Source organism: Vombatus ursinus, unplaced genomic scaffold (genome assembly GCF_900497805.2).
Source record: "Vombatus ursinus unplaced genomic scaffold, bare-nosed wombat genome assembly UNPS02009975.1, whole genome shotgun sequence".
Taxonomy (NCBI): Eukaryota; Metazoa; Chordata; class Mammalia; order Diprotodontia; family Vombatidae; genus Vombatus; species Vombatus ursinus.
In genome coordinates, this window is record NW_020949753.1 from 4,315,627 (window position 1) to 4,342,605 (window position 26,979).

The 26,979-nt window shown below is 36.5% G+C and overlaps 1 protein-coding gene across 2 annotated transcripts in view; it reads right to left on the bottom strand.

The window, feature by feature from the left end:
- Nucleotides 1-946: 946 nt before the first annotated feature.
- The window catches only part of PPM1K (protein phosphatase, Mg2+/Mn2+ dependent 1K), a 30,626-nt gene continuing 4,593 nt past the window's right edge, over nt 947-26,979 (bottom strand). For both annotated transcript variants that reach the window (XM_027853338.1, XM_027853337.1), the window contains exons 2-7: nt 19,514-20,021; nt 17,996-18,096; nt 11,984-12,149; nt 11,659-11,803; nt 3,031-3,165; nt 947-1,362 (exon numbers count right to left, since the gene is read on the bottom strand). In XM_027853338.1, the coding sequence (XP_027709139.1) occupies nt 1,231-1,362; nt 3,031-3,165; nt 11,659-11,803; nt 11,984-12,149; nt 17,996-18,096; nt 19,514-19,953 (1,119 nt within the window). In that variant the 5' untranslated portion in view covers nt 19,954-20,021 and the 3' untranslated portion in view covers nt 947-1,230. The remainder of the gene's footprint in view (nt 1,363-3,030; nt 3,166-11,658; nt 11,804-11,983; nt 12,150-17,995; nt 18,097-19,513; nt 20,022-26,979) is intronic.

Sequence of the window (26,979 nt, forward strand, 5' to 3'; positions counted from 1 at the left end):
CAAATTATGCTATGTGATTATGTTGCAATACTATTGTGCTATAAGAAACGATGAACAGGATGCTCTCAGAAAAACCTGGAAAAACTTACATGAGCTGATGCAAAGTGAAACATACTGTGTACAAAGTAACAGCAATATTGTAAGATGATCAACTGTGAACGCCTTAGGTATTCTCAGTAATAGAATGATCCAAGACAACTCTGAAGGACTTAGGATGAAAAATGCTATCCATACTCAGATAAGGAAGTGATGGTATCTGAATACAGATTGAAGCATACTTTTTTACTTGTTTTATTTTTCTTGAGGATTTTTTTTGGTCTACGTTTTCTTTCACAGCATGATTAATATGGAAATATTTTTGCATGTCTACACATGTATAACATATATAAAACTGTTTGCTTTCTCAATGAGGGTGGTGGGGAGGGAGGAAGGGAAACAATTTAGAACTCAAAAATTTTAAAAAACGAATGTTCAAATTGTTTTTGCATGTAATTGGGGAAAATAAAATACTAAATAAATTTTAAAACCACAGACCTACTGTTCATCAAGATGTAACTGGGCTTAAAATATCATAGTTTAGGAATATCCCATTACTTTCAATTTAAATCATTTTCAATGTGAATAATTTTAATTTTATTTTCAGTTCCAATAGCCACTTCGTTACTAGGCCAGAATTTTAAAAAGCAGTTGTGAGAACACATGGATTTTCTGCACTTATTGTAATCAGTATTTTAAAAATGCAACATGTATACATAATATCGTTTGTTAAAACACACACACATACATACACACACACATGTACACCCGCCAAAAAAAAACCAAGAACCCATCCAAATAAACAAAGAAACATGATAAAGTTAGGTTTCATCTCGTGCAGAAAAAAATCATCATTTGGAAACCAAGAGCTTCCTAGTAGTCTGAAAAATAAATAAAATGGTTAACACAATTAGATCAAACCCTTTCTTGTTTTGTTTTGTTTTTAATGAGATCCTCTTATCATTGTACACATGGACTCACAGAAGTCTGATTACCCTTACTGTTATGCCAAACAAGTTGAGTTAGAGCTTACAGATGATAACCATGATACTTTTGAACAATACATGGAAATGGATAATAAATTTATTGAGTCACAAGATGATTCTGGTACCAGTCTTTTTTTTTTTTCATCTAGTTCAGTTTCCTGTAATACTCAATAGACATCAATCACAAAGAAACATCTGACACAAACTATCAAGCCCAGCGTCCACTTGAGGCAAAGCTTCTGCTGAACGAGAAGCTGACATCCGAGTTTTTGTATTTTCCCCAGGCACCAAAAGGCACTACTACTGCGGTGCCATTATCTTCAGTACCATACTGGATTGCCTATAGCATTTGGTGGAAGAAAAACAAACACAGGAAATTACAGTGCGCACAAAGAAATTTAACTATTGTAGATGTATTTTAAATCCACACATGCTCTTTGGATGACTGGTAGTTCTAAGTTCAGTCATGGCTTCAACCGGCCTCAAATATTTTTGCTATTTTCGAGCCACTGCACTAGTGAACAAATTCCACATAACTGGTTATGATAATCGTGCAGGATCATAGCATGTCAGAAATAGAAGGCATCAGAGGATCAGATTTAAAGCTGAAAGGGACCCCAGAGGCCACCTAATCTACCCCCCTCCTTTTACAGACAGAGAAACAGACATAAAAAAGCAAAGTCATTTGTTCAAGGTCACATGAGTAATTAAGGGGTGGACCCAGAAACCTGGCTTCTAAATGCAGTGGTGTTTACACTAGACTCCATGACCACTCACAGACTTCAAGATAACTTTGATAATGAGATCGGCTGTTTATTTTTCTAATATAAATACAAAGAGTATAAAATTATCCTTTTGGCATTTGTAACTTGATGGTCAGGGATTGATTCAAATAACACACTATTCAGAACTACAGGAGACGGTTGGCACTGTATTAGATATATATCTAATGTATTTTAAATGAGCTCACAAAACTACATCCATTAACATATTCCTAAGTGGGTGAATCACCAATATGTTCATGTTTCCAATTCCATACACAGCGATACCATATTTAACTAGCAACTTCATCTAGCTAGGAAATAGACAAGAGGTAGGAAGGAACAAGCAACTTAACAAATTTGAGTCACTCAAATTATTCCCTGAAAATCCTTCTAATTTCAAAGAAATCAAACAAAATTATTGCTAGTTAACTGCCTAATTAATATTTTCCAAAATCAGTATATTAGTTTTACATAATTAATAGCCATAATACTGTAGGGTAGAATTTTTAATGAATTACATACACTCTTTATTGTACGGTAATTCCCTTTAGTAATTGACGCATGTGATATCCACGCCTAGCTTACAGGACTTTCCCAAGGAGGACTGTCCGGTTTAGGGGAAAGAGGTCAAGTCAAGACAACTGAATTCTAGGTCCTGGTTCTGGCACTACCTCACTGTGTGACCCTAAGCTAATCACTGAACCTCTCTGGGTTTGTTTCTCCCTCTGTTAACTGAAGGAATTGAACTAGAGGAGTTTTACAATTTCTTATAAGCTCTAAAACATAAAGCAAAACGTGTGAAATTAAAACATGTAAAAAAGAAAAAATGTTTTTCTGTATGATGGCTATAATCCAAGTAGAATCTATCATTTATACAAGTAACCTTGGAAAGAAAAAAATTGAACTGAAACATTAGAGAGAATTTTTCTGTTCTCAAAAGCCCACGTGGCAGTTAGAGAAACTGGAAGTGGATTAAAGCCATGCCTTTGACATATGATGTCTTTATCACCTCTCAGTGCCAAGGCAGCTGGCTCTATGAGCTTATGTTACACAGGAGGGGCTCAGCTAGAATGGGGGAGGGGGTTTCCCCACCAGAAGTTCCTTACACTAATGAAATCATAGGTTGGCACAAAAACATGAAGTTCTTCTATTCTATGCTGAGACTTCCACTTTTGGTCATCTCACATAATTGCTCTCGAATAATTTCTCATGAAAATAGAACTGAAGCCACTCTGCCACATTACCTGTTCAGTTATGACATGGGCTGCTTCGTTGGGGTCATGGCACTGATTGACAAAGTCACAGATCTCTTGACTATTTACCATGAAGTTAATTCCATCTGTAGTGAGGACCAGGAAGCTATCATCAGCATGCTGCAGCTATAAATGAACCCAAACGCAATTATCAAGCAGAGTTTACTTGAGAATGACAGTGAATACTGACATACTTTATTTGTTGTTGAGTAGCCATTTACATACCAAAATTGCAATAATTTAAAAAATACTTTTTATTCCTTAACAGCAATCAGAACAATATAACTGAGAAGGCAGAGGAATAAATATCTATCTTTCCAGGGAGAAAAAAAATGATAACACTACCCACCCTTCTACCCTTCTAACCTTGTACCCTTCTCCTCTTCCTTCCTTTCCTTCCTTCCCTCCTTCCCTTCCTCCTTTCCCTTGCCTTCCTTTCCTTCTTGGTATTTTTTTTCAATTTATATAAATACCATTCATAATCATGTGCCGTGCTTTTTTAACAAGATCACATACAACTTCTTTTTTTAAATTTTTCTTATTTTTAATTTATGGAATAGAAGAAGCATTTCCATAACATAGTACAATAAAAAAAATAATTGCACATGAAATTGCAAATCGACTGTGCACACCTTGTTATTTCTTTCAAATATACAACAAAATTATCATGTAAATTTCTTTTTTTCTTCTCAAGTTACTATAGCATTTGTAAAGCAATCCAGGCAGTATTACAATACAGTATGGAGAATTTATCTACAAGTCTTAATCTAACTGCATCAAATATCAATAACAGAGGAATATTTGTAATACAAATAATGACAGGAGTTAAGTATAATCATCAATACCATATCATCTACTTGCTATAAGCTACCATTCATATACAACATAAGGTTTGCAAAGCACTTTACAAATATATTTTCTCATTTGACTTTCATAACAATCCTATGACTTGGGTAGTTCATGTATTATTTTTAAATGGGAAAACTGTGTCTCAGAGCAGTTAAGTGACTTATCATGCTCATGGTCATATAGCCTCATGACGAGGCCTTGTTCCTCATATGAAACCCAACCATTCCTCTTGAAAACTCTTCTTTAAGTTTTCTTGGTGGACACTGATGTATTCAAACAGATGGGTGACCCAGGCTCATGACCGTCTTTATCTCGCCTAAAGATGCCTTTCTCTCTACTTACAAGTTTGATTTATTCCAGGAGTTGATATTTAATGGTGGCAGTGGTAGTATTCATCAGAGATTATATCTTACCTATCCTGGGAATGAGCTTCTGGACACCCTCGTGCTCGCATGGACCCAAGTCCCCAGCCACTGGACCAGTAACTACCTACTCCCACTTGAATCTGGACTGTGTCATTTTCAGTTGAGTCACCTCTTTAATGGAGACTATTGATAAAGACCCACCGGCAATTCAGGATATACTTCATCTGCCCTCCCACCCCTTAAGTGAACTGCAACCAGTCAAATGGCTCTGCAGCACAGTTTGGATGCTTTCAAGTTCTAGGACCTGATCCCCAAAAACTGCTGGCTACAGTAGGGTTCTTTGGTAAGGATAAAATCAACTATTTAAAGATGTCCCTTAACAAAGCAGGGCCAAAAATCAAACACTCTGAATAGGACTCCTTTAATCAGTGACCATTAGAAGCCATTAAGAGGGAAATAGAATCTAGGCTTTTATACCCCCAAGAAAACATTTAAAAATTCAAAACTGAAAAGAAGGAGGCTGAATCTAAAATATTTCTCCTCCAAAAAGGATTAGGCCAATTAGAATCTCAAAAGAAAGAAAATGAAACTAAAACTGAGTCTCTCAAGACACATGAAAAGACCTGAGGGGGTACTCAAGAATCTGAATAATCTATATTTCTATATTAGCTGTATGTGTGTGGGTATCCCAGAATTTGACCTAAAAAGGCCTTTCTTGTGGACATACTCAGTTACTTTTTTAAGGAAGCTGCAGCCTTTTTGTCTGTCTTTGTAGAGTGTTAAGTGTACTGTTTGTATTTGTGTGTGTGTGAGACTGGAGACAGCTAGTAACCCAGACTGAGAGCTGTGTTTGTTATGTGCTTCTATGTGCTTTTCAAATACATGCTTCAGGAGAAAGCCTAGCAGGGTGGAGGTTTGAACCCACCTGTCCTGTTAGCAGGGACTTAACTCTCTAGGGATAAGGATGAAGACTGCCGGCAAAGTACCTCTGTGTCCTTTCTGTCATATTATTTATGTTTAAAGTCATTTCTCCCACCCATGCAACGCCATATGGCCCCTCGGAGGGGAATTCAGGCCACTCAAGAGAACAAATCACAAATTAAACTGAAAGACTTATGCCTAAGCGAGCTCAAGAATTTTTCCACATAATGGGAATTAAGAATAGCAAAAGCAACATAGCCAATGGGATTTCCTTAAATGAGCCAGAGGAAACAAAAAATGGAAAAGCAATTAGATCATCTAAAAACTCCTCCCCTTTGTCTAAGCAGGATAATGTGATTTTTATTAGATGATATAAACCTTTCTCTCCTGATCTCTGCATTTGAAGAAGTAACATCCCTGTGTTTGATGAAGTTTCAGGAGACAGTACAAGAGGGAAAGAATCCTACTCATTTTTACAAAAGCCAATGGAAAAGTGTTAACCTATATTCAAAGCTGGATCCCTTTGGCCTATCTGTACCCATTTGCTAAAAACATTTCTATAACTGATACCTTAGTTGGTATAGTATGCCTGTTCAGCACATCAAATATGTTGCATTATATACTTTCTATGAGGAAAAGGACAGGAGAAAGGAAAAGAGGGGCAGAAATTGGACAAAGATCAGGCCCCAAGATCCCAGCCCTAGTTTTTCTCCATGTGTTCCCCCTTCACACTCTTTTCCCACCAATTTTAGAAGACTGAATTACTACTCTTTTTATCAATAAGGTATCCAGTAGTAAGGTGACAAATGGTAGCAGATTAAAGCTAAATGTGGAAAGAAATTTTGTTTTTAACTCAGAGAAGCAGCAGCTAGAGAGTAAGTAATCTTCCTGTTTTTATGGCAGCTAAAACTTTAATTGGAAAATGATCTTGAAAACTGAAAGTTTGTAAATCCAGGTTTAACTGGATTCCAAAACTAAAGTTTGTAGTTTATGTTCAATTTAAATCTGGGGAAGTGTCTGGCTATGGTATTCTGCTCCCTACAATTTGCCCACCCAATATCTGACATCAGGGCAATGTGTTTTTATTAAGTCATTGGGTTTAACAACAATATGTCCTAAAATTACGAAGGACATATTCTGTGGAGTGAATATAGTCTGGGATATGGTTAAAATGTACAATTTGAGCAAGTAAAGGAAAGTTGTATAGTCTGAGTAACAGGTTTTGGAAATCTGGAAAGAGAGAAATAAGAAAGGTTTGAGGAAAGAATATGGAAGGTAATAAAGGAGGTTTGGGTTTTTCAAACCACGAGATAACATAAAAATGAAGAGGTTTTAAGTATGCTGAGAAGGTCTCAGGAAGTCTGACTTTGTTTAAAGTGGAAAGGTTGTTAGAAACCTTATGTAAATCAATAAAAACTGCAGCTTGATTTGAAAGCCAATACAGAGTTACAGAGGGCTAGGAGTAAACTGACAAGCAATGGGTTCTTTGTGAGATTGCAGAACCCAGATTTGAACTAAATTAAAACTGGCTCTTAAATGTGATAATGGGAGTACATTATTGCCACTTTAAAAACCTTTGGCAGTGGATTGACTGGAAATAGTGGACCCCATAATATTAAATGCTTGGGATAAATAGCCCTTGTGTAAAATATAACACTAAATAATTGAAATTATATAGTGAGATTAAAAAATAGATCCAGGTAATTGAATGTATTCTCTCTCTCTCTCTAATGAGATTTCTATTCTGCTCTTAGTTTCATGTTTATACAAATTTATTATACCCTCAATCTAGGGTCTCTTGGCCAGAAGCTGGGCCAATAGACCATAATAAAGGATACCTAGCCAGATACCTGTCTCAGTTTTACCTTTTTTGTAAATTTCTATCAAAACAGAGCTAATAGATGTGAATTTAATTTGGCAAAGCTTTATATGTACTACCTAACATGGCCAATGCAAAATTAAATATGTCTATATTGTGAAACTTTGTAACACCAACATGGATAGGAAAATAAATTCTCTTGTAATTTAAAGAGTTAGGTTATAAATTCGGTTGTTAAAGAGTTGTCTAAAGGCTACTGTCTTTGTTAAGAGTATTTTATTTCATTTGGATTACAAAAATGGGAAAAGAAAAAAATCCTTTGTTGTTTTATCCGATAAGGTGTTTGACACGGCTATAAATTTGTTTCAACTCTGCTGGTGACATGGTGTGTTCTATGATACTTAAACCTGAGGGTTATAGGGGTGAAAATACCTAGCATATCTAGTTAGAGTGAGAAAGTTTGTAGATACGTTTACGTAAGCTCCACTTAAATTTATTCGAAATGATTTTCTGTGTAAGGTAATTGGAAGATGCATTTAACTGAATTAAGGTCACCTGACTGGAAATGGGTTTTGTTTCATGTTTTGGGACTGTTAGGAATACAGCTTCTCTTCTATTCTGGACGTTGGTTGCTACATTATGAGCTGAACTGTTAAAGGAAAAGTAAATGTTTGAAAACTATTAATATTCCAAAGTACAATTTAAGACATTGGAAACTTCCAGTTCACCTAGAGTAAAGAAGAAGTTTTATCGGCTAGCCAATTAGAAAACTGAATTTCCTCCTCCACTACAAACAAGTTTTACGAGGAGGGTGGTAATTAGGTATTTGTTTAATTATGAAGTTATATCTGGAAAGGTCTATACTGAAGTTACATTTTAACTAACTTAGTCTTAACAAACTCTAATCTTAAAGATTTATTTTTGCTTTAAGGATTGAATAGAAGTTAGATATTTGTGAGTCTGCAGGCTTATAGCTATCACATACTCACTCTCTATGTGAACTTAGAAACATTATTACTTCATTAGATTCTAATAACTACCATTTTACATCAGGATGAATTTTATGCTGTTTTTGAGGAGAAATACTAGTAAGGAATGTTACGTAAAACCTTTTGTGACTCTTTTTTTCCTAGAAGGCTAATAATTTTTTATTTGCTAGCTAATTTGTTGTAACAACTTGAGAGCATTGATAACAATTATGTCCAGACCTACTGCGATCACTGAGACTGTTGCTTGTGGTGAAACCTTTTGGGATCCTGCATATTCTTTCTGAACTTTGTTTTTAAATTTGTCATGTCCTTCAGCCAATGTCTCACTGCTTCAAGAAAAAATGTCAGCAGTACAACGGGAGTGACATCTGAGATCTAAGGCCAGTGGGTATCTGTCCGTGGGAATAAAGGTTGGGAGGGTGACCTTGGAAAGACTAAAGGTTGGACCCTCCTAATTCATCTTTCCATACAAAAAAATCTTCCCACCTGGTTAATTCTGAGTCTAAGTGCACGTCTTGCCATATACTTGTGCCTATTCTTGTACATGTGTTGAATCATTCTGAGTCCTTGGACTTAGGTCTGGAGGACCAGTATTGATGCTGTTTTACATAATCATGCCACTACTTCTTCTTCTAATAACACATTTCTCTAACTAGGGCAAGTTAAACTGTGATTTTATGATGAATCTTGTTGCTGCAATCCCTTAGCACCTCTTACTGTTTTCAGTCAAAACCGTATCCTGAACAACTAAGTGGATGGGTATTTGGCCTTGTTAGCTCCCTGTTACTAGTCATATGTTTCTACACAAGATTAAAATCCTTTAGATATCTCATAATGGCATGGCATGGTATTAGCCAATAATGTAAGTATTTGTGAAATCAGGATATAATTCTATTATTTAGTGAGGTTAATATCTTATGTTTTCTGTTCTGAGTTAAAGAAAAGAATTTCATTGCAATTAGTTATCTTAAGAAAAGAGTGACTTATGGTCTATCTTGTGTTACCTTAAAGAGACACCCAATTTTATTCAGGGTTATTATTTAATGTGGGATTAACACTTGTATATAGAGAATGCTCTGAAATGCAAGTGAATTACACAAGAATCTGTAGAGGTTTTGAAAGCAGTGGTCTGTGTAGGCATAATGCCTAATTAATTTGAACATGGTTAGTAACCGAACATATTTCACTATATACAACTTATTCGATACAATCTGGAATATACCCTATCACAGCTTTTGGCTACAACTGGAACAAAATAAGTGTCTCTTAGGTAAATTCATTTATGATAGAATACTATTACATTCCTAATTACTAATTACTATTACTATTAATTACTACTACTAATACTATTACATTACTAATTACTAATACATTAGACAGAATACTATTACCTATGTGCTCTTGTACAGGATTAGTGCCTTAGCAGCTCATCCTCCTGAAGGGGGAATAAGCAACTAAAAGTGAATAATTAGAGTAAACAATGAAGCGAATAGCTAGAGTGAAAATCTTGTTTTAAGAAAAAGAAATAATAATAATAAGATCAGATATCTACATATGTCAAATAGAAAAGCTGGGTTTAGAATTTTCTGATTTTTCAGTTTGTATTTGAATTTCCTAAATATATCAACAAAACAATTTGCTAACTTTCATCACAAGGCATTATAAGTAATAAGTTGAAGTCCCTTCCCTTTCTGGGACTTGAATCTGAGGTAAAGAATAAAAAAAGATAAATGCCAAAGTTAAATGATGGTAGAGTTAATGCAAATTTAAAAGGCTTTTTTTTTTCAGTCTTATCCTACATAATTACATTGGTTAGTATCAAATTCCTAACCAGATGGGCTCATTCTACAAATTAGATATTCATAAATTCTTTTAGATTTTCCCTTCAGCCTGTTGCTGACAGGGTCTAAATCAAGTATCTGGTTTAGATAAGGATCTGAGCAGCAAGGCATATGGAAAAATGTAAATTCTTTGGTCTAGAGGTTCTTAATTTGATGTTCTTATTAGAGTTAGAGGTTTTGAACTGGTTCTTGCCACATCACCTGGTTATTGGTAAAGCAAACTTAAAGTGACTGTATTAAATGGTATTAAGATCTATTTTGCAAGAGATTTTCACAGAAATGGAATCTCTACCAGTAACCTGAACTGGAGAAGCAAACCTGCTAGAAGAAGCTGCTCTGAGACCCTACATATTCCAACAGGCTTCCCGAGAGACAGAGGACTGAATCAAGAGATGCTCTCAGAAACCAGACAGCTGTGTGAGACTTCTGAGCCCGTAGATACGACGGACTAATGAAATGGACAGTAGGAGAGGCTTACCCTTCCCTCCCCATGTGCTGTTATTTTTTGCAAGGCCAGCTTGCCAAAAAGGACTGCCCCCACTGGCTCCTGTCAATTCGTTGGTCAATCTTTCTCCCCCTTTCCCCTACACCATTTTCCTAATGTTAAATGTTTGCTATACCAGTTGATGATTCATTGAGAAGATGGTAAGTCTCAACAAATCAGAGGAGGGGAATACCAGAAAAATTAATTTTAATATTGTTAACAACAAATTTAATATTTCCTTCTCTGTCAAAAGGACATCCTGACAGCAAGATAAACCCCACTCCTCTACATCATCCTATGTCCTTACATTCTTGCTCTTGAGAAACTTTGTCTCAAACAGGGTGGGCTAGGCTCTACCCTAGGGCTCCACCCTGGGAATCCTTCTTTGAAAATAGAACTAGTGTGGGCTAGCCACAGCTACCAAAAGTGACTCCAAAATGTCCTTGCCTCCTCATTAAGGTTTGGGTAAAATTGAATCATGAAAGGTAAAAACATAGAACGAAGTGGATTTTCTTGCTTGGATTGCCAAAAGTGTCTGGGGCCTGATGACCAAGCCTCGTTCCTCATGTGACACACCCCGCCCCACAGACACACACACATACTTTTTCCTCCTTAATGTATAAAAACCTTCCTGCAATTTTTCTTGGTGGACACTGATGTACTCAAATATATGGGTGACCTAAGCTCATGAACCTCTTTATCTCAATTAAAGAAGTCTTTCCCTCCACTTATGAGTCTGATTTATTTCAGGACTTGACATTTAATGGTGGCAGTGATAGGATTCATCAGAGATTCTATTTTACCAGTTCTGGGAGTGAGCTTCTGGATGCCCTAGTGCCAGTAAGGGGCCAAGCCCTCCCCCATTGGACCTTTTCCTCCACTTATGAGTTTGACTTATTTCAGTAGTTGACATTAAGAAGATTCAACGGCAGAATGCAGATTTATATAACAGAAAATAAGCTTCTTCAGGGCAGGGACTATTTTGTTTTTGAACCTGTAATGCCTGGCACAAAGTATGTGCTTAATAAATATATGGTTGTTGAACTGAAGTAAAAGCGGCTGCCTGCCTGGAGACTTCAGTTATTAACAAGGAGCCTACCCTTGTTAGAAATAACAGTAAGCAAACATGCAAGCAGACAACCTTGGGAAACTGAATAAATGTGTCACCGTTTCCTTCCTTACATAGGCCATGCAAAATTACCTCTTTTTCTTTAAATAATTTTTCAGGCCTTTCCATTCTCTCTTAACATAGGCATTTCATTTAAATCCATACTCTTGGAAAACCTCTAATGGATTTCTCTTTGTTTCAGGTCAATGACTACACAACTCATGCTGTCAAACAGTCTCTTACCTTAATCCTTTTGGTTTCAGGTTCTGCTATCACACCACTGTTTTTGAGATCCAAATCTCCAATGCTCCTTGTCATTGCAAGCCTGCCATTCACATGAGGCTGTCCCAAACTGTTCCAAGCTACAAAGCCACCACATTTCTTGATCCTTTCCATGAAGAAAAAATTAAAAGCTAATGAAAAGGGAAGGCTAATATTACTTCAATTAACTCTAAAAAGCTTACCATTTTTCAAAGGCCATCATTCAACTTAGGAAACTTTTATTTAAACGCAAACCAGCATTTCTACCAAAAAAAAAAAACCAAATCCAAAACAATGGAGGCAATACCTTTCTTTTTCATCTTTTCTCTCTGGAGTGTGGTCTGTGGTCAGCTTTATGGGCTTTCCTTTTCTGCATAAGAGAGCACGGCTGTCCCCAACACTAGCTATGACCAGCTCAATACCATCTCGCAACAGGGCTACTGTTGCAGTAGTCCCAGAGATCAGCAAAGTGCCTGCAAATATCACATACAGGGGTATAAATTAGTGATAGTGACTATTTGAACACACACACACACGTATATGTACACATATATACACATATATAGTCATTTTGCTGAAAAAAGTTTAGATAAGTCAAATAATTACAGAAACATAGCATGCTTAATTTATCTGGAGCTGAGCAAAAACAAGGTAAGAAATGAAAGCATGCATGGGCTAAGTGATTCAATAACAAGGTTTCACATAGAGAAGATACATGAAATTGAAATTGGGGAAAAAAAACCTGTATTAGACAGTTATGTACCACAATGTATTATTCCTTCTCCTGAAAGTTCATATCTATTTAAATAAAGTGCAGCTAATTTGAATTTCAGAAAATTCTGATAGCATGCATGTGGGTACTAGGGTAAAAGCACTAAATTGGGCAAGACCATCAGAGGCCTTTTCTCTAATATGTAGGACCATTAATTAAGGCTTATACTGCCCACACCTCAGTCTGACCCAGTTAAAACAGAAATAGTAATCACAGGTTAAGTAATAACAGGTTAAGATGAAATAAAGAAAGTCAATCTGCATGTGCACGTCTACTTTTATACAGTGCTTTGACACAACTTTGTCATTTATCAAATGCTACTAATAAAAACTGTCCTATGAACCACAAAAAGCCCCAACATACTTTCTCCAGAGCATTCCTATGAATTTAGCAACTGACATTACCATAGTCACCCTATTTAAAAAGATGAATACCTCAAATTTCTACAGGGTCAGTGTTAATCCAAAGGAGACCCAGCGCTATATGTCTAAAATATCTGCTGCTACCTTGCCCCAGGCTTTTGCAAAATTATTAATTTTCTCAGATTAAACACAGTGATAATTAAATTCCACTACTCTCCTCTCTTATAATCCAAGCCTTGTTTTCCTTTTTCCTTCTAGTTTACTTCACTTTTAAGAGTGTCTTTCTTGTGATGTCATCTTCTGTCCTTGATTATTGGAGAAAAGAATGTTGGGCTTGGTAAAAACCTTTCAATTTTCATTGAGCCTTGCTGTAAAGTAAGATTATTATGAAATAATGAGCTAAAGAATAAAGTAGCTTTTAAAAAATTCTTCATTCAAGGGATGGTTTGATTTGATAGGGAGGGAATAAGAACTGATTCAGAACTGTAGGCGATATGGGAATAATTGCTGGAGGGGTGGTAGGAGGAAAGGACACTAGTGCATTGTTGTTGGGAATATGATTCATCACAACCATATTGGAAAGCAATGTGGAATTATGCAAATAAAGTTACCAAAAATCCACACCTTTTGACTCAGAGATTCTACTATTTGGCTTGTATCTCAAGGAGGCCATTGATAAAATGGCCATACCATATCACATACCAAAATATTAACAGCAGCACTTTTGTGATAACAAAGAATCATAAACACAGTAGATGCCCATTGATTGGGAATGGCTAAACAAATTGTGGCACATGAACGTAATGGAGTAGTATATTACCGTGCAGAAATGACAAATGTGAATTATAGAGGAGCATTGGAGGAGCTACATAAACTGATTCAGAAAAATGCAAGCAGAGCCAAGAAAACATTATATATAGTGACTGCAACAATGTAAATAGTAAGAATAAAACCAAATAAAACCAAAATGAATGCTGAGAAATTAGAAGGAATAAGGATGGCTTGAAAAAAGAGATATAAGAAGACACCCTGACCCCAACCATCTGAAGAGCCAGGAGGTCCTCAAGTGTTGTATATTGCACGTGTTTTCAGACTTTCAACCCTATTGATCAGTTATGCATGGCTTTCTGGGAGGGGGAAAGAGCAAAATATGGGGAGAAATTATCATGATGCAAAAAAAGGATTATTTTAAAAGGAAATGTGATGTTAAAACAGAAATATTAAAGTAAAAGATATCAATAAAAACAAGATTAAAAAAGCAAAGTGGACCTGCTGTAATTTAAATGGTTTATTTAAAGCAGGTATTGTCTTTGGTGAAATATGTGACTCTCTGAAGTAACAAATAAGTGATTCAATTTCATTGAGGCAGTTTACATATTTTATATAAATATGTATTGATATTTATATAATTTGTAGATTGTAGAAGCCAACAAACAAATGTGATTTTAGTATTAAAGGGATTTTAGGGAAGATGAAATGGCTTGTTTGAAGTGACTGATTAAGAATCAATTTCATAATGATTGTTTTTCAAATTTTTTTTTTAAAACTACCTTGACTAATTTTGGACCAAACTTCATTTTTTTTAAACAAGATAATTTTAATTGGAAATTTAAAGCAAAAACCTCTATTTAAAACTACATTTTTAATCTATGCATTTTATGAAATGACAATTAAATGACATTAAAAGTTTTAATCATGTACACATTTTATCCTTTGTTTTTGGAATGGTCGTAGAAAAGACTCATCCATTGGGCAAGGTTTCTATTAGATAACCTAGAAGATCCCTTTCTACTGTGAAAGTTGAAAATAAAATTAGAACTGCTGGATAATCCAAAAAAAAAAGATACTATTTCTGTAAAGCTAAATAAAGCATGCTATGTGCTAAGAACAGGAGCCAGTCGGTGACTCGGTGGCTAGAGCTCTCGGCCTGGAGTCAGGAAGATCTGGGTTCAAATCTAGCCTTAAACACTTCCTATCTGCATGACTCTGGGCAAGTCACTTAACCTCTGATTGCCTGACAAAATGGATCCACTGGAAAAGGAAATGGCAAACCACTCTGGTATCTTTGTCAAGAAAACCCCAAACAGGGTCACAAAGATGTGACTGAAACTACTGAACAACAAGGTGCTAAGAACACAATATTAATGTAAGTGTTTATTTGCTTTTTAATCAAATCTAAAATTTCCACTTAAAAAAGGTACAGTTTCAAACAGCAGACTTCAAATTTAACTTGTATTTGATTACCACTACTTCTACCTCTAATGTGATTGGATCATTAAAACAGAAATGCTGCAATAGCTTCTACTACCAAATTAAAGGCCAGGCAAGCGACTGAAGGCAGATTCAGATGCAATCTGCCAAGGAAAAGTCGGTGCTCCTTTTCTTTGTTTAAAGTCAATACACAGCAATCACATATGTGAGTGATGGGCTGAGCCTAGGGAACTGAAATTCAGAAACTAAGTAATCCAATTTTACTGGTATATCTTTTAACAAAAAAGTTCAAAAGCATTTCAATTCTACCCAAATTAGTTTCAGTGACCCCAAACCCTAGGATTTGAGTACATTTCTAGAAATTAATTATCTATTACAGTCGCAGAAAAAAATTATAAACTATGTTGAATCAGCACCCATCTTGGTAAAATGTTTAACATAAAGGAAAAATTCTCATTTTTTTCCCTAACTGTATTATTATATGACTAAGATCTTGCAATATGTTCTTAACCCTGGCTAAGCAATTTCTATAAGTCATCTCGACTAATAGGTCAAATAGGATGTAGGAAACTAGGCACCACCAGATTCCTTCACCCGAGACACAATTTAGCAGATCTCTTTCCATTAAAGTCCAGCTTATAAGTGTTCACGGAGTAGAGGTCCAAGTTCCCTGCCACAAATAACAAGAACAGAGGCAAAGAGGAAATTCACTCAAGAATTTTGGTCTAAGAATCACAGTATAAAGGGGAGATTGTTTTTTTTTTAACTTTGGCGAAATATTACTAGTCGAGTTATATAATATTTCAGGAAATTCCAAACACATGATTAAAATGCTCCATTTGGCTAGGGCTACAGATATTTTGCAGTCCAATGGATTTTTCCAGTCAACCTACAGTGCATAGAGTACTTCTCTTAGTTCATTTCTTCAAAGGGAAGGAAACACAAAACAAATATGTATGAACAAATTGTTTTAGGGGACTTTTAGTGTGTTTGATCAGCCAGTCCATTTGACATTGATGAAACAGATTCTACATGCCATATTTACCATCGTGGAAAGTCTTAAAAGTAGTGTTAAGGTTTAGTTACTTCTAGTTATTCACATGTCCATATTCTCACTAGGAAGCCAGCTGCCCCTCTGGCAATGAGCCATTCGGAACTTCACCAGGCTCTTCCTTGAATAAGATACACATCTGCTCACCAGGACTATCCTACAAGCCTTTCCAATGAGGCATAGCCTTCCAGAGCCCCAGTTGTACTGGTCCCCTCCCACAGCATGATAAGCCATCACAGAAGGCCTTAAGCAGAAGATGCACAATTATAGATTTACACATCGGCACAAGCACCTGCCACCTGAGGAGTATCATCTCTTAAAAATATTTTGAGATGGTGATCTTGAAGTTTTTTCCCAATTCTCATAAGTTCCTTTAAGTTCTTATTGCTATAAAGCTAAACACTCTTACCAGGTTTTGCCCGAAATGAACATCTTTAGTTGTTCTAATCCATTCTCTGTTATATTTGATACTATGATTTAAGCAGCCTGGCACAGCAGACAAAATACTGGCTCTGGAGTCAGTTTTCAAATTTTGCCTGTGGAACTTACTACCTTGTGCCCTTGGGCATCTCACCTCCCTGGCCTCAGTGCCCTCGTCTGTAAAATGAAGGGTTGGAATAAATGACTTCTAAGGTCTTTCCAGCTTGAGATCTATCACCTAGCGTAAGTTCAACACTGCTATTTAAATGGTCATATTACAGGGTCACATATCCTTGTTAAATTTGAACACTGTCTTCCAAATATTTTACTTCAAAATGTTTGGCTATTTTCAGGATGGCCTGTTACACGTGATCCATACTGGGACCAAACATAATTGTTTGAAATTGAGCCAATTACTCAATCTTTTCAAAATTACTAACAAGAGTCAATCAATATTTGAATTCTGCCTCCTCTCTTAGGTCTTTCCTTTTAGCTTAGAAAGAAGCCAACAACTAGATAATCAGCCTTGAAAAATGCTGACTTCAATGTTTTTCTGAGGATTGTGATAAGAAAACCTTCTTCAAAGAGCTGAGAAAATAACTGAACCTCCTCACAAAGTCACTGTCTCTCTAAACTACAGAATTTTGATACTTATCAGTGAGGTAGCCCTGAGAGTCGGGAGAAATCTGTGTTCCAGTCCTGACACTATTGATTCTTTTTTTTTTTTGAGTGCTAGCTCCTCATTTGTGAAATGGGGATAATCCAACTCCATCCACTTCCTTGGGACACTGGGAAAATGAAAATTGGGTAACAGACTTTAAGCTCCTCAAAAGAAAGGAGTTAATCAAATAGAGAGTAGCAGTCCTCAAACCGGCCAGTAAGTCTGAAGACCTCTATCAAACACCTCTCTTGTTGAAGCATGGCAGCTTAAGTTTTTGCTCTCTTAATTTCACAAACATGAATTTTCTTGTTAGTATAAAATACTCTGCCAGCTCTGATATGGATGTCTGTTATTGAGTGTCTTTATCCTAAAAGGATATCCTCAATCTCTAGAGCACACTGTCCTTCAGTGTGGACCCTTTTATGCACTGAATGGAGCAAGCAAGTAAATGAAAGGGCAGTGCTGGGCAATTCATCTTGTTTAAATCAATGGGAGCAACAGTCTTCCAGGTAAAAAATAATTTCTCCAATAAGGATCAAAGTTTGCGGTCTAGCAAGTTGTTTTAAGGAAGTAAATTCTGACAAATAATTTGAAATAACTTTTAAAAAGTTCAATGGAATGTTACATAGCCAAAACTCTTCAGGACAATTTTTAAGTGCAGTACAAACCATCTATCAGTTTGGATTTCAACACATGCTCATAGTGATTCTTTTCATTCCATTAAATCATTTCCTACTTAAAAGTGTATTTCAACATTAAAATATCAAACTTTAAAAAAAAAAGTGGCTTCCTTGTCCTTACACACCTCCAGAGCCCTGAAGAAATGTGGATGTTTTACTTACCATCAGCAGACAAGTGTGCATGCCTTGTAAATGCTTTGTCTATTTCTAGGAAAGCACTGGTCAACACAGTTTCCAAGTTCTTGTCCTTGGTAAGGAAATCCCTTTGTTTGAAAAAAATAAAAAGAGCCAAGGGCAGATATGATCATTTTACACAGTTTTGTATAGTTCTATTTAGTATACTTAGCTAAATAATTATAGGCTTAACTATGACAACTTTTTTTCTTTTTAATATCACCACCAATCCCTTTACCTAGCCCTTTATTCTTTTTAAGACACTTTCAAGCTTCATAATTTATTTTATTCTCACAGCAATCCTATGAGAATAATGAAAACATCTGACCAGGAAGCCAAAGGAATGAGGCAATGGAGTGTATACCTTTATATTACAGCAGCCAGAGGGCATGATGACCGCAAGCAGTGTGATAGACAGAGAGCTCCAAAGGATCTGGGTTCAAATATTGCTTCTCCTACTTACTACCTGCATAATTTGGGGCCAGTCACTTGCCCTTTGTAGACTTTGGTGGTCTTATCTGTAAAATGAAAGGGTCACTAGATGACCTCTAAGCATCTTTTTGGTTCACAGACTCTATGACCTAACTGGTATATATTCATCTATTAAGACAATATGGGTATTCACCTGGATGTATTATGGTGGACTCTTTCTCATTCAGAGCTAGTACCACAGCGCTTTCTCAAGGATAACTAGGCCAGTGAGATCACTTATTAGGATTCCAGGGACCACACTTAAGGAAATCTCCCTACCACTAATACCATCACACAATAGTAGTATTAGAAGACTTCAAAGCTACTCCCTACAATTCAAAGCCATATAGGCCATTTGAAATGGTCAAACACAAATAATGAATCCTGACCAATATAAAAAAAAAAAGTAAAGCTCAAATAAGTATTTCTAAAATTCTCATTAATAAGCAAACCATAAGGGGCAGCTAGGTGGCAGAGTGGATAGAGCACCAGCCCTGAAGTCAGGAGGACTTGAGTTCAAATCCCGCCTCAGACCAAACACTTGACACTTACTAGCTGTGTGACCCTGGGCAAGTCACTTAACCCCAATTGCCTAAAAAAATAAATAAAAAAAGAAGCAAACCATAAAGCTTAGCTCAAAAAGAGAGAAAATAAACGTTTTCCATTCAGTTGAGAAACTGTATTCTACACACATGATCAAATGCAGTTGCTGTGGTCTGTGTTTCTTTTCTACAAAGGAGAGTTCTATGAAGAAGAGGGGGAGGGCTGCAGTTACTGGAAAGTGACAGTATTGTAGAAAAAAAATTCAATAAACTTTTTTTTAAAGACAATGGCAGCTGCTTTTTCTATCTTTAGCCACAGACTGACAAGATGCATCTTTCACCCACTGCCATTTTTCATTGCAAATACTTTTACACAGTACAATATCAGTACTTGATAAAAGAAATTTACAAATGTCTTCAATCTGAATCAAAAGCCTATAAGGGCCTTTCTAGGGTAACCACCAGAATCTAGAAAGAAAGCTGATGTACATACATGATATATTTTTTCATGTGTGTTTGACAGAAGTCAGCAGCTGCAGATCCACCGTGCCCATCATACACTGCAAAGTACAAGACTTCCTCTGTCAGCTGCGAAAAGTCAAATCGGTCCTCATTCTCTTTCCGCTTTCCAATCTGGGAGGAGCAGCCCACGTTTTCCAGGCTAATTTTGGGAATTGGCTTTCCATACTTAATGCTTGGTGGGAGAAGAATTGGTTCATCAATGCGGTTATCCCAGATCCCAAAAGTGTCCCATGTAGCCGGACGCCCACTGCCGTCTGGATCAAATCTAGAAGATCTTCGCTCAGAGGTGGAGCTGTGACAGGTGGAGGTCACTCTTTTGTCATCCTGCAGCAGGCGTGATGTCAACAGAGCTCTCCTTCTCACCTGGTACCCTCCGCTTCTAACTAAAGTAATTAGAGCAGCTGTTGACATAACTCAATTCCAAAGAACTTGGTGGTAAAGAAAAGACCAATGGTATGTCTTCAAGAAAAATGATACAACTAGGCAGAGAAGACAGAAATAGACATTATAAGCAATTATAAGCAGTAATTCAACAAGCATTTATTAGGCACCAGTGCCAGGTGCTATGCTAAGTATGTATAATACAAAGACTAGAACAAAATATCCCTTGCCTTAAGCAGCTTACCTTTTACTTGGGGGATGGGGCCCAACATGTACACTAATAAATAACTTGGGAATAAAGGAGGGCTCTAATAACTGGAGAATCAGGAAAGAATTTGTATAAGAGATGACATTTCAGTTGGGGCTTACAGGGAGCTAGAGATTCTAAAAGGTGAATTGAAGAAAGAGCACCCCAAGTGTGGGGGCGGCCTGTGCAGAGGCTGCATGAAGGCTGGGGGTGGAATCACTTACAAGGAGTAGGATAGTTTTGCTGAACTGTTCCCCCCACCCCACCCTGAGCACCCTTTCTTTCTTATTCTTTGTCTTGAGGGATGGAACAATGGGTAAGGAGGGAGGAGAAAGGATACACTAAAATACAGACATGGTATGAAAACAAATGATGATAGATAGAGGGAACGATTTTGTGATTTTATTGATGGGGGAATTTTTCTCACTCCCGAGTTGCCTATATCAACAGAATCACCCTTCTCCACAATGTAAGAGTCTTAGAGAGTTGCTAAGGGCACTGAGAGATCAAGTGACTCACCCATATCAACATAATTTTTTTTAAAACCTTGCCAAAAAAAAAAAAAAAAAAGAATGGATATCTCCCAAAGTCTCTAATTGTTAGCTAAGACTACATCTTAGCTATTGGGATATTTTCTATTAATCATTCCAAAATATAGAAACATAAGTCATATACTAAGGCTTATGAAAATTAGCACATTTTAACACCTTAAAAGAAAAATTTAAAAAAAAAACTCTTGACTTTCCTTTTGTGTTGGATTTGCATGAACTTTTTGGGTGTAGCGGATCTTGAAGAATGGTCACACATAATTAATTATCTAGACAGGATCCAACATACAAATAACTTGTCTATACAAATGATCATCATCCCTGGCCCCTCCTACTGAAGCGCCTCTGGTGGTAGGAGGGAGGACCCCATCCCTACTTGGAGAAAGTTATGTTCCTGGTACTAAGTCCTAACTGACTTTCCTCATAGAAATAAGATTTTAAATAATGACTAGATTCTACAGTAATCTAAGTACCATTTTTATTTGTAATTATATTTATTCTATATATAGACTATACATATAAACATACATGTTTATATATAGATGGAGAGATGTATAATTGTGTGAGGCAGCTAGGTAGCATAAAGTGCTGGGCCTGGAGTCAGGAAGATGAGTCTTCCTGAATTCCAATCTGGCTTCAGCCACTAACTGTGTGACCCTGGGCAACACAGTTTGCCTCAGTTTCCTCATCTATAAAATGAGATGGAGAAGGAAATGACAATCTACTCCACTGTTCTTACCAAGAAAACCCCAAATGGGATCATGGAGTTGAACAGGACTAAAAAATGACTGAAAAACAATAATCGTGTTCCTCATTAGAATGTAAGCTTCTTTGCAAGTACAAATTGTTTCATTCTTCGTACTTATATTCACTGAAAAAATGAGGCTACCACTTCCTTCTATCATTTAGAAATCTCTCATGACTTACTCCTTCACTTGGTCCTGGATGAGCAGGTGGCCTTTCTCCGTGCTAGAGCTAACCACTCCACATGCACCTTGACCTTATCTTCTGTTGACTTCTCCAGAAAACTGCCCCCTCTATAATCCCTACTCTCTTTTATCTTCAATTCTTTCCCGCTGCCTACAAACTTGCCCAAGTCTTCCCCAGCCTTAAAACAAACAAACAAACACAACTTTCCCTTGACCTGACCATCCTTACTAGCTCTCATTGTGTCTTCTCTTCTTGGCTAAGTTCCTTGAAAAAGAGCCATCTACATTTGGTGCCTTTCACTCTCTTCCAAACCTTTTGTAGTCTGGCTTCTGACCTCATCACTCAACAGGAATTGCTCTCTCTAAAGTTACCAACGAGCTCTTCTCAGTCCTCATCCTTCTTGACCTCCTTGAAGCCTCTGATCACCTGTTCTCCGGTATACTCTCTTTTAGGTTTTCATGGCAGTACTGTCTCCGGGTTCTCCTACTCCTTTTCTCCCCACTCCTTCTCAGTCTCCATTGAGGGAATTTCAGCCAGGCTGTGCCCGCTAACACCTTAGAGGTGTCCTAGAGCTAGCTCAAAATGGCTGGTCAAAGTCAATGGTTACATTTTTGTCGTAAGCATTTATATCTCAGTTGCTAATCAGGGCTTGATTTATTGTTTTGTTGTCTAGATTTTAAAAAGGGATGGAGAAAATGCTAATAATGGAGATTAAACTTAGACGTATATCCTGCATGCATTTTTAAAACAGAAAGTCAGTTATTAAACTTTTACTAATCCCCAAGTTTCTATCTTGGGCCTTTTTTTCTTTTCTGTACTTCATGTGTAAAGAAGGTAAGACTCAGAAAAATTTTGTGGGTGGACAGAATATTTGCAGATTGATAACTTGAACCTTTCTACAAAGCTATTTAATCTGTTGTTCCCTAATCAACTGGAACCAGATATCATATCTGAAAAATTTTACACACTTTCCTCAAAGAAATACAGATATCAACCAATCAACAAGTATTTTATTGTTGCATCCCCCCCACCTGGCCCACTCAATTTACTTAGCAATGTACTGGGAAAATCACAGAAATATGCAGACTCAAACATCATAGATTTCCCATCCTCAAAGAGCTTACAGTCAAGATAGCCCATAAAAGAATGAATTAGACTAAAGAGAATAATCTTCATGGTGACAACTGAATGCAAAAAAAATCTTTGCATCAAGTATCTCTGATAAAAGTCTGCTATCTTATATATGCAACTGACACAAATGTATAAGGTCATCCCCTAAAAGACATGGTAAAAGGATATAAACAAATTTTAGAAAGAAGAGACAGATGAAAAATGCTCCAAATAATTATGAGATAAATGCAAATTAAAATAATTTTATGGATTCTCCTCCTTCCCACCAAATTGACAAAGAGTCAGTGTTGGAAGGAGTTTATTAGTGTGACCAAATTGTGACTTCCATAATATCTGATTTATGACTCTCTATATCTTTTTATAATATACAGAAGGACATACTTGCTATTTAGGATTTTTATATCTTCAAATAGCATGAACCCTTGGCAAAAATGAATAAATTATTGTCAGTATCACTTGGACTAGAATATATACATGAATGTATTTATACATTGATAAATTAGTAAGTTGAAGCCTTTTTTTCTCCTTAAACTTAGCATCTTTTTCAAGTTCCTCTAGGTCAGCATTGATATATGTAATATATACATGCATGTGTATGTATATAGATGTATATATATATATATATATATATGTATACACATTGATCATTATAAACATGTGGGTAATCATTAGATATGCATATATATACAAATACACACACACGTTTACATATATATTTTATTTATATGTCTATATTATGTGTGTGTGTGTGTGTGTGTGTATATCTCCTAGGGAAAATTACAAATTCTTTCAAGCAGAAGTTCCATTGTTTTCCTCCAAGAAGCACCCTCAAGGTCATTTATTTCCCTCGACAACTGAAACAGCTAATAGAGAGATAGAGGGGAACTTGGTATGACAGCTGCTGCCCCAAGTAAACTGACCCGAGATCACAGGCTTCTGGAGAACCCAAGTAATTAGGTAATCAGCCAGCCCAGGTAACCACATTCGGTACTAACACCCTCTAACCCGCTGCCCCAGGGGCGCTTGCACAATATCCTAAGTACTGCCATGTTTATCTTTACAACTGCAATCTCAACGACTCGTGCGGGAGTTTCACTTTATATTAGATGATCTGAGACTACAGTCCTATGCATGGCCCAGATAGCTGGTAGGCACCAATCGGAGACACACACCAAAGAATGCACTGATGGCAAAGGACATCCTTCAGTAAACTTCATTAGGACACCATAAGGCATATGGCCTGTTTCCTTCTACTCTGGGTGCTGGGGTTAATTAACCACAAAATGAATCATTTAAAGCAGTGGTGTCATACTCAGATAGAAATGTCTCTTCGGGCAGCATACTGACTTAGAGGACTATAAATGAACCTGATCTAGATCTTACAATTTTATTTTGCAAAGTAATAGGGACAAGAGAATATGATCAATTCTCCTTTAAAAAATATTTCCTGCATGATGAACAGGCTGACTTCAGAAAAGTTCTGTTTGTTCATGATATACATGATATATGATGAAAAGTTCTGTATGTTCTGATGCTGAGTGACGTGAGTAGAACCAAGAGAACATTGTACACAATAACAGACACGCTGTACAATGACTGATACTGACAAACTTAACCCTTCCCAGCAATACAAGGATCTAAGACATCTCCAAAAGCCTCATGATGGAAAATGCCATCCACATCCAAAGAAAGAACTACGGAATTTGAATGCAGATCAAAGCATACTATTTGCTATTTTTTTTTCTCTTCTGTTGAGTTTTGTTTCCTCTTTCTGGTGGTTCTTCCTATTGCTTCTAATTCTTACTTACAACATGACTAATGTGAAAATATGTTTAATAAGAATGTATATGTATAGCTTATATCAGATTGTGTGCCATCTTGGTGGGGAGGAAGGGGGAGAAAAATTTTAAACTCAAAACTCAAAATTTTAAACTCAAATTAAATTTAAATTAAAAAAATTTAAACTCAAAAGCATATGGAAGTGATTATTGATAAATCAAAATAAATTTAAAAAATTAAAAATTAAAAAAAGAAGAAAAAAAGATGAAGGTGACCGCATACCAATTCCCAGCTAGGCTCTCAGAGCAGCTACTTGACGTCTGTGGATAGCTTGGTCCTCTTGCTGGAGCTGTCTGGAGCAGGGTGATGTACTAGCGTACTCCTTGGGATACTTTCCTCACCTAGGAAGGGTCCTAACCCAGAACGCTTTCTGAGAGGCGAGGGCCATGGCAGCGGGATGCTGCATGCTCTGCTAGATGTTTTGCTGTTTAGTTTTGTTTAAGTATTTTTCTTCATTAAATGGAAGGATTTGTAGGCAGGGATCAGGTTAAAAAACCTCAAAGGCATAAATAAAACATTAAAAAAATGAAAAAAAATATTTCCTGCAGATCCCATCAAGCCACTTTAATTCATTTGATAAAAGGAGTAGGGGAAGGGAAACATACTAATATGATGTTGATGGAGATATGAATTGTTGCAACTATTCAGGAAAATAATTTGGAGTTATGTTTAAAAAAAGTCACTAAGCTTTTCAAATCTTCTGCCCAGAGAGCCTACCTGGAATATAAATTAGTCAGTCAGAGAAACAATTCACTCCAAGTGAGAACTCGGAAAAGTCTTAGCTTAAAAAAGGCCAATGACTTCTACTGAATCCTGAGCCATCTCCAGTCTCCCTGATCTATATCTTGTCACTGGACCCAGATGGCTCCACAGGGGAAAGTAAGGCTGGTGACTCTGCACAGCCCTCCCTCACTAAAATCTAATTCATATGAAGTCATGACATCACCCTCCTGATGTCATGGTTCTTTTTGAGAAGGACAAACCACAAGGTAGTCATAGAGAGAAACAGCAAAAGATTTGATCCCAAATACACCAAAATGTTCTCAGCAGTATTTTTTGTGGTAGCAAAAAAAAAAAAAATATTAAACAAAGTACGAGCCCATAAGAATGACTGAACAAATTATGGCATATTAATACAATGAAATATAATTGCAACATAAGAAATGATGAATATGAAGAATTCAGAGAAACTTGGGCTGTATAGCCCTAGGTAAGTGATTTAACCCCTCACTATCCCATGCCATTCTCCAAGACTCAGTTTCAGGGCAGGTACTGCTCTCCATTGGGAAAAGGAGTTCCCTCGCCAGGAACTCACTACCCTGAAGAAATCACAAGTTTAATTAAAAAAAAAAATTGAAAAACTTACACGAACTGAGATAAAGAGTGAAATATGTAGAACCAGGAAAATGATAGGCACAATGACAATAATGTAACAGAAAACAACACTAAAATCCAAATGCCATATAATTGAACAGTCACAGTCCCAAACTCAAGGAAATGAGCTTGTATCCTTTTCATGGAGAACTAACAGCCTGCCACCATCATCAGCAGTAACTGTATCAATTGGTTTTGCTTGTTTTTATTTGTTACAAGGGAAGGCTCACTGGGTGTGAAGTGGGGGTACTGTGATATCAAAACAAAAAGCATTAACTTCTTTTTTTTAAAAAAAAAAAAGCAACAAAAAGGGAAAAATATAAGAATTGATACAAAGCAAAGAAAGAAGCAAAATGTAAATGAAAATGATATTACTAGGCAGCTAAACTGAGATTAATTGCAATAACTGATCTTGAAAACAGATGCTGCAACATACTTTTCTCCCTTAGGGCAAAGATATGGGACCCAGGTTTTGAATGTTGCTTACATTTCATTCAATTATTTTTCTTTTTTTTTTTTACAAGGTAGGGTAGGTATGCAAAATGACAGTAAATACAAAAAGCCAAAGGTATTAATAAAAATTTTTAGCAAATAGCACAGCCTATGGGAAGCGTATTTTTTCTTTTATCTTGTACACTGATCAACCTGCTACCATGCCATGAAATAGTTGACATTATCATGGTTAAGATTTTCAAAGCTCTTTACAAACACTCTATTTTGATTCTCAGAACAATCTAACTATGGTGGATATCCAACAGTATTACTATACCCATTTTATGGCAGGGTACGAAAGTTGACTTTGAGAAATTAAGTGACTTTCATGAGGTCACACTGCTACTAAGTATCAAAGGATGTATTTGAACCCAGATCTTATCTGATTCCAAGACAGGTTCCCTTTCCTCTACAATTTGTTACTTTTCAGGATTATGACATTCCCCAAAATGCACTTTCCCTTTTGAAAGGTACACCAGGCACTAGACAACCCCT